The sequence below is a fragment of the Alligator sinensis genome, unplaced genomic scaffold, assembly GCF_000455745.1.
Source record: "Alligator sinensis unplaced genomic scaffold, ASM45574v1 scaffold1141_1, whole genome shotgun sequence".
NCBI classification, from domain to species: Eukaryota; Metazoa; Chordata; order Crocodylia; family Alligatoridae; genus Alligator; species Alligator sinensis.
Window position 1 is genome coordinate 492,473 of NW_005842650.1, and position 8,874 is coordinate 501,346.

The 8,874-nt window shown below is 44.5% G+C and overlaps 1 protein-coding gene across 4 annotated transcripts in view; it reads right to left on the reverse strand.

The window, feature by feature from the left end:
• The window catches only part of ZC3H14 (zinc finger CCCH-type containing 14), a 42,025-nt gene that overhangs the window by 25,160 nt on the left and 7,991 nt on the right, over positions 1–8,874 (reverse strand). For all 4 annotated transcript variants that reach the window (XM_025215554.1, XM_025215553.1, XM_006033663.3 and 1 more), the window contains exons 3-5: positions 2,695–2,735; positions 2,134–2,329; positions 1,346–1,766 (exon numbers count right to left, since the gene is read on the reverse strand). In XM_025215554.1, coding sequence (XP_025071339.1) covers positions 1,346–1,766; positions 2,134–2,329; positions 2,695–2,735 — 658 coding nt within the window. The remainder of the gene's footprint in view (positions 1–1,345; positions 1,767–2,133; positions 2,330–2,694; positions 2,736–8,874) is intronic.

An 8,874-nucleotide genomic window follows, 5' to 3' on the forward strand; every position in this document is an offset into this window, starting at 1 on the left:
AGCCCAGCCCAGCCCCTGGCTTCTTTACTTTTCATTCCATCCAGGAAGAGCACACACCAACTCCTGAAGCTTCCTGAGCCTGACGAAGGGTTTTTGAACCCGAAAGCTTGCTTAATAACTATTCTCCAACCATTTGGGTTGGTCTAATAAAAGATATCAAATTCACCCAAGGAACCTTGTCTGCCTATGTCCTTAGACCAACACGGCTACAACCCAAACCCCTGCATCTTTTTCTACTGCATTCACTAGCATACCACATACCAAAAGACTTTTCCAGAATCATGGATGAATTCTGACCACGTGGGGGAGTGGCAGAGTATACTCTTCAGGTCGCTCACCCTTCCCCTGGCTGCTTAGCCAAAATCTACACAGCCATTCATAGCCACTGCTGAATGGCAGCAGCCTTTGACTGAACAGCCAAAAGCTGAAACCAATTTGGCAGTGGTTGTAGTTGTTACGCTGAAGAGTGGACTCTGCTCCTCCCTCAATTTGTCAATCAGCAGAGAGAAGTGGAACAGCCATCCCACTGCCCCCATGCTTCCATTCTGACATAGAAATCAGCTTCTCTGATTAAGACATGCATCCCAATTTCGGGAGGTTAGTTTTGGGGGAAAAGGTGCATGTGCTATGCAAGTAAATACAGTGTTTCAATACTCCAAATTAGTAAAGCATCCAACTAGAGCTGCTCTATTAAATTAGTCAGCAACTTTTGAGACAATTTTTTAAAAATTATACAATCAGTTTGGGATGGGAAACACAATGGGTAAAAACTTGCTCCAAATGAAATAAATGTCAAACTCCCATTGACCTCTATGAGGGAAGGATTTAGCTGTAGATGCTCATTATGGCTGCGTCCAGACAAGTGCAGCTATGTAGTATGTGGCACTGCAAAAACATGTGCGACACCATATACCGCATGTTCAGTTGTTTTCTATACTGTTCCAGGAGTCAAAAAATCCCGCAGAGAATAAAAGCAGAGCAGTGCACACACAGGCAGAGTGCGTTGCTCAAAAGTGGAGCTGGGCACCCAGAGCCACACTGTGGCTGCCAGCCAGGCTCCACGCAGCAGAACCACTGCTGCTGCAGCCCCAGGAGGCCCTCAGGTAAGGCTGCTGGGGCCAGCCCAGTGCTGGCCACAGCCTTGCCTACCGCCCCCAGAGTAACATGCTGCCTGCAAGAGCATGCGTGACGCAGGTGTTCCCTGGGGACAAGCAGCAGCAGTGCAAGGTGAGCTGCTGCTAGTTGTCTCTGAGGAACCAAACATCCACACCATGTGTGCACATGGCCTATATGTCTTTGTTTCATGTGGGTCAAGCACAAACATAATTTACATCTGTACACTAACCTCATTGCTTATTTTATCAGCACTCAGTTTGGAGGCAGGCCTGTAATTCTCTGCTAAGCTGACAAATGCTTCTGGATTGCATAGCTGGATTGCCTCCAAAGACCTGCAGCTTTGCATGTCTAACTGCCTGCCTCCCTGTTGGCCACCTTGCTGCAGCAATCTGTTTAAGTGCATGCCAGCATCTGCACTTCTGCTAGCTGGTGGTCTGTAGATTTCAGCAGCAGGACGCGAAGAGCCGTAAGTTACAGTTACAATAGGTTTCTTCCGCAATGATGGATTTTCCTGAACAAAATTTAGGTCTTCATCAATGAGATCATCTGGTTCGGGTTTAATGTCAATCACAGCTTCAGAAGGTGACAACTCCCTCAGGGGCTTGACTGTTGACATTAAGCGGGATGCAGATCCATCTTCACAAGACTGCCTGGTGAAAGAGGAGGTTGCAAATACTTAACTAATTCCCAAACAAACATTTATAAAAAAAGATCAGAAAAGCCCTTTTGGCAGGTAAGGATAAGAAAAAAAATACAAGATTGACTCCTTAAGAATTCTGACATATTTGACCTCTATCTTTTGGTAGATAAACTATGCACATTTATTTCATGAAACAGCATAATGATAACTTTCCTGGTATAACATTACATTTATGCAAACTTGTTTTTTTCTTGAAGCTGAACTAGGTTTCATATCTTAGTTCTGATCTCACCATCTAATTGTTTCGAAGAGCAGTAGGGAATAACAAGAGTAACATATTTCACGTAGTCTGTGTACATGCCAATTAGCAGACGTACCGTACAGCATTGGCTCTTTGCTCTTGTGAACTGGTTGAAACTCGTAAGTCATTTCTTTCAGACCGAGAGTTGGAGACTGTAAGAGGCTGTAAGATTTCCTCACGTCTTCTCTCATCATTCCCACCTGAACTGTTTTTGCTGGGAGGCAAGCTGCTCTCAAAGATGCTAGATTCTGAGGATTTTAGGCTAGTTGGTTCTGTGGAGAAAGGTACATTTGACCTTTACATAAAATTTAAGAAGTAAAATGTAAGCAGCAAGTGCAACCTCAAAACTACAAGTGAGCGAGGAACTAACCATCAGCAGCAACTTGATTCCAATGTAAAAAAGCAGCAAGATCCATTTGCAAAACCACATTTTCTTAAATGCCAAAGCAACACACAACATTTTTCTCAATGGCCAAGACCCTTAAGTTTACATAAACTATATAAAATCATACAAACTAAGGATAGCCAGTTAATAACTTTAAAAATACCTGCCAGGCATATATGGAATGCATACAAAACTGCATGGATGCCTATTTCCAAAGCTAAGTTATTGCTCTTCCGGACAAACTTTACTTACCAGTAGTTACAGATCTAAGTTTATCCAACACACCATGGAGCCTGAGAGGAGGGGAAAAAGGAGAAAGAAAAGATGAGTTATTCAAATTGTTTCAAAGCAATAATTTTTCAGAAGTCATCCATATTCTATGGATTTTTTATGTATGTTATTGTTAAAATTATTACTAATTAGATTTATATTCCACTCTGTGCATCTAATTTGTGGGATATCCCACTTTTCATCTATCATCCCACTCCATCTCTATGTTCAACTGCAAAAGAAAACCAGTCAACATTTGGATATAAATAACCTTCCAGTTATGAACTGCAGCTAAAAATGACTCTACAGCCAACCTTTTTGAAAATGCTCTGTACTACATCTAATCTAGTCAGTCTCCATATTTCTAACAGATGTTGGATTTATAGACAATGCTTTTAAGAGATATGTTAAAAAAAATGAATGCATTTCAGCCAGATCAAATTCAATGTCTTACCATGAAGAATGTATGGAGACACTAAATAAACACTACTTTAAAAGGCATAAATCAACCCTGTGTAAAATTTAAAACTGACTGAGCAGACAAAACCAAAAATGTGTGTCTACTTTTGGAACTCAAACTTCAAACTTTTTATATAAGAATTGGAACTGTCTGTTAGAGAAGCAAATCTAGGAAATGCAGATCTGACCATAAAAGCCGAATTTTAAAATACTAATCTCTTTTGATTTTTCTTTTACCATTTAATTTTTTTAAATGGTAGCATAAATTTATGCTTCACGTAATCTTAATCTTTTCTGTTTTTAACTACTATACTCTTAAATATTTATATTTGCTAAAACATTTGCTATAAAGTGAGTTTATATTTCTCTTATAGATCAGGAGTCCTATTTCTCTTTATAGCTTAAAAGGATATTGTTAAAATCAGCAATCTAAAAAAATAATCAATCTTGACAATACTATTTAACAATAAAGAATCATTTCTTATTTTTGTTTTACACCTCAAATTCTCTATCGCCCCTACTTCATTATGAAAAAATGCTTTTAAGACTAAATGAACAACACTACTCTCTCTTACATTACATACTACCTTCTCTCATACCACTGCATTTACTCGAATACAAGACAACTCTGAATATAAAATCACCCCCTAATAATTAGATTCTATAAAAGGAAAATTTATAAATATAGAATGTAATGCTTAGACATTTGTCTTGAATTTGTCCCCTTTCCACTGCTACAGCAGGGAAAATAAATCTGGTGGATCAGGTAGCCCCTTTGCCCTCTACCCCTCTCAATTTCTTTCTCCTGCAGCTCCTTCCCCGCCTCCTTACTATCCAACCCTCCTCTCTCTAAGCATATAGAAATGAGAAGCAAATTTGAAAAAAAAAGACTTTTAAATAAATAAATATAGCTGTAGTAATGTGCATGTCGTATTGATAGTTCATCCAGAATTCACATATTTTACGTTTTTTTGAAACTGCTGCAAGTTGTAGCACAGGTACTCCATAAACCCATTTTAAGTAGCACTTCAGCACCTATTTTTACATAATACAAAGTATGCATGATATTAGCCCAAAAACAAAAGACTCAATTTACTATATGGTTCACTGGGTTGGGCCCCACCACAGTAAACAAACAACGTTTCAAGCCATGGTGACCCCTCAGCTCAGTATTGCTCAGTTTGTGTGTGTACTTCAGATACCCCCTACAAAGGATTCAAGTGCTTATTATCCCCCCTAATGACAGGAACCAGGTGTTGTTATCACAAGTTCTGAGATCCTTCAAACATTTATATGCAAATGAGGTATAGGGCAACCTGGTCTGATTCTACTTCATGGAGGGCAGGGCCACACTAATCACGCGCAACAGGCTGAGGGAGGGGGCAAAACAGGGATTCTAAGTGAACTGTTCGGGGCCCTGTTTAATGACGTCTGTCAGACATTTAAGGCTGGTGAAGAAACAGGAATCACTGGAACTGGAAAAGAAAGGCGCAGCTCAGTTGTGGAGGTGAAGAGGAAATGAAATGTATTCAATGTAGTGGATCACCATGACTTAAAAAGAGTTGGTGTTGAGGGGAAATGCATGCAAAGGTTAATACCATGCATCTTACCCAGACGGGCTGCACTAACTTATTACTGTGGTAGGTTCCCATCAGTATGCTTGTCCCATATAGGTCATGTGTTTTATAGTCATGCAGTGTTGGCTACATTTAATCTACTTCACAGCTAGTTTCCATTGCTGAGCACATGCTGCTTTTAGCAGCAGTATAATGATAGACAATGTATTTAATGAGGTTTCCATGTACAGGAATGTAAGACAAGGAGCTTCCTTCCCGGCCCCCACCTGCTGATTGGAGGGGAAAACCTTGTCTTTTATTCAAGTAAGTATTTTATAACACATTCTAGGACAAAGTGTGTCTAAAAAATGTTAGAGAAAAATTCTAGTACTGAAATTGAAAGTATCTATATTGTTTTTGAAAGTATTCACACAGTCATTAAGAAAGAAAGACAGAAAGACCCCAATGTATCATTCTCTACTTAGCTGACAAGCTAAAACAGTGTTTAGGTACAGGAAGATAAATAATAAATGAGTGAGTACAAGTCTTTCTATTTTTTTTAAGTATTGCATTGCATACTCTTTTCTTACACTTCTGATGGTGTCTTGAAAAAGTGAGATATAACATTTTACCACAATTGAAAAATATGCCCAGGAAACAAAAATGCAACATGAAAATCCACTTGATAAGTAGAGTTTGAGGTAAACAACTGCCCATCAGCTTCTCCTGACAATTTTAGCCCCTTTACTATTTTGTTCCCTGTAACAGGGAACCCTAACCCTGTTATTATGAGGCAGGGTGGACCCTCTAAGTCCAGAACCTTTCAGTCATGGCCGACCGGTCAAGTAGGGGTTAAGGCTCAAGCCCTGCCAGCTAGTCAGATGACAAGAAGAGGAAGGTCAAGACCTGACAAATGGCGAGCGGAGAAGGACAGAGAAGTGGCAGAGAGGTGGACTCCTAATGACTGCGGTACTGCGCCTGCCGTTTTTGGTTGGAAGAATACACCATGCCTGGGGCCATCATCACAATTGTTTAAAGGCTGTAAAGAAAAGACAGGCCTAAGTGGCATCCTACCAAGGCTGGCTAATGTGGGGGGGGGGATTACCTGTGGCGGGTAACTCCCAGAAAATCCCACATGGCGTGACCTTGGGGAAAAAGCGAGTAGGAGGCGTCCGAAAACCTCCACCTCCTGTTCCTGAATTGCCGGGTGACCAAAGAAAGGCTGAGAGAAGCCCAGGATGGATGTGACACCCGAAAATGTGAGGACCTACTCGGGTGAGTGAGAGTTTAAGGGGGAGGTGTATCGCAGGGCACTTGGGTGCCCAGCTCCTATACAGAGTGGAAACTGCTAGGAAAAGAGCCCTAGCAGTGAGTAGGGAGCCCCAGCTGTTGGTTACCAGGGCAACCAGAGTGGGCTAGCGCCCACTCCTGACAGCGGTCAGCTGACCGGAAGGGGCGGGGCCTGGCTCCCATATAAATCCTAGGCCTGAGGCCAGGATGGCAGTTCCCTGCCAGCAGCCAAGGGGGAAGGAGCTCTTCCAGAGCAAGCAAAGGGGAGGCACAGCCTCTGACATTGGTGAGGGATGGAGCACCCCTGGGGTGGCTTGAATAATGTTTTAGCCGCGCGGGTTGAATTTATGTTATAGTCCAGGGGCTTGTGGCGGTTTGAATTTATGTTATAGTCCAGGGGCTTGTGTTTTGCTTGCTGTTTAAAACCAGTGGCTTGGGTGAGGCTATTGGGGGATGGAGGAGGCCTCATAGGGGCCCATGGTAGCGGGGGAACCCTGGCGCCAGAGAGGGCACAGCATTTTGGGGTGTACCAACTCCGGAGCCAATGAGGGTGCAGCACTTTACAGGGCCGTGGAGAGCCCGAGCGCCAGGGAGGGCGCGGAGCCAGACAGGGCCGTGGAGAGCCCGAGCGCCGGAGAGGGCGCGGAGCCAGACAGGGCCGCGGAGAGCCCGAGCGCTAGAGAGGGCGTGGAGCCAGGCAGGGCCACGGAGGGTGCAGAGTGAGACAAGGTTGCGGAGAACCCAGTGAGGACAAGGTGGCCAAATTATAACAAGGCCCAGACCAAATAACATCAGTACCACCAGCGAGGCTTGGGCTGCGGTGCAGGGGAGGAAAAGGAGCCGCAGATAGCACTCCCTGGTATCAGGGAAGAAAGTGGGCAGCCTCCCGCTTAATTACCATCTATTAATTAATTAACAACGAGGCATGGCAGGCGAGAAGTTGGGCGGTTAGCCCAGAACAGGTGGGCAGGGCCACCAGTAGACAGATCCCAAAGAGGTGCTCCTGTTACATTCCCCCATCCTTTAAAATTACTTTCCTGCCCTTTTGCTATATGAAAGACTCAAATAAAGAAAAAGAAACTTGACTAATTATACAGGGAACATTTAAAGTGATCATATACAAATTGCTGTGAAGTGAAACAAGCAAAGTGAGAAAAATGGAGAAATGTAATGATGAATCTATTTCAATTAAAAATATCACTTGCAACTAGGTGGAAAAAAAAACAGAAACCAAATTGATATGACGAAAAAAACTTTCAGAAAGTGAGGAAATCTCCAGAACGACACAATATCTCTTTAAAATACTACAGACCTGAACATAAGAAAAGGTTAACTCCATAAACCACCAGAGAGTTGTTTTAAATAGGTGAAAATTATACAGGGTTACCATATGTCCAGGTTTTTCCAGATATGTCTTCTTTTTGAGCCCTCCGATCTCTGTCTGGGCGGGTTTATAACTCTGACCAAGTCTCTAGGACTTTGCATTGCTCTGCTGGTGGGAGCAGGAGGAGAGCAATCGGAGGCAGCAGGGAGCACAGATGTGCCTGACTGCACCTGCAGAGGCGCACGCAGACCCATGTGGTGCTCCTGATTGCCCTCTCCTTGCTCCCACCAGCAGAGCAGAGCAAAATCCCAGACATTTGGTTGGGGTGGAGGGGCAGGGGCTGAGGCTGCGATAGGGGGGAGGGGTGCCTACTCTTCCAGCGAGGGAAAGGGGTCGGGGGGCCCTCTGAGGGCAGTGGGGAACTTTGTGGCTGAGCTGGTAGAACAGGAGGCGGTGCCTGTGCTCACAGGGAGGAACGGCTAGGAGACGATGCGTGGGGGGAAGGTGGAGGGGGACCACAGCCTGGCTGCCTCGCGCAGCGCGGCAGCCCCATCCCTGGGCAGGAGGTGCCACAAGCCTCCCCATCTCTTCCCTCCAGCTCATACTGGGGCCAGACACATTCCACTGCCTCCTGCATGAATCAGAGCCACTGCGCTCTGACCTGATCAGGACGGGAACAGCTGGAGCTCCTCCGACAGGGCGGGGGGGGAGGCTGTGAGTTGGGAGCACAGGGCACTGGCACCGCACCAGGGGGCTGTGGGTTGGGAGTGAGAGGCACCACCAGGGACAGTGGGGGGCTGTGGCTTGGGAGTGAAAGGCACCATCGTGGCCTAGGTACTGTGGTTTGGGAGTGAGGGGCACTGGCGGGGCCCAGGTCAGTGGGTCAGAAGTGAGGGGTAGCAGCAAGGCTGGGGGGGCTATGGCTTGGCAGTGAGGAGCAACAGAATGGGTAGGGGCAGGGCACCAGCATGTCACTGCCCCCCCCAATCATATTCCCCCCTGCCCTCCTCCCACATGACAGGTGTCCTCTTTTTTGGACCTGGAAATATGGTAACCCTAGGGTATAACCAGTGATGTTTTAGGATACAAACTAAGCTCCTGAGTGGATGGCTTAGAAGAAATTTCCCATATAACTAGGCTGGTTCCTAATTGTTCATAAGTATTTGGGTTTTTTCAGGGTGTTGGGCATGTTCCTCTCTCTGAGGCATATAGTACTAGTTACTGTCAAAGAGAGGACACAGGACCAGATGGACCAGACACACCAATTCCTATGTATCTACAGCAGGTGTATAATATCATCATCTAAGCCTGTGACAATGCATGAAAGAGACATTTACAAAATAAATCTACTTTAACCAGATGTGAGTGCACTGTATGATGTTCTCAAGTTCATTTGGAATTCTGCAGTAATAACTTTCTCAAAGTAATTCCCTTGATAGGATTCAAATGTTTGAAATTCATTTTGTTAACCTTTATGAATACTGCCCCCTCATTTACCGTAACATTTCAACAGCCTTATAAAAAGGTTCAGCA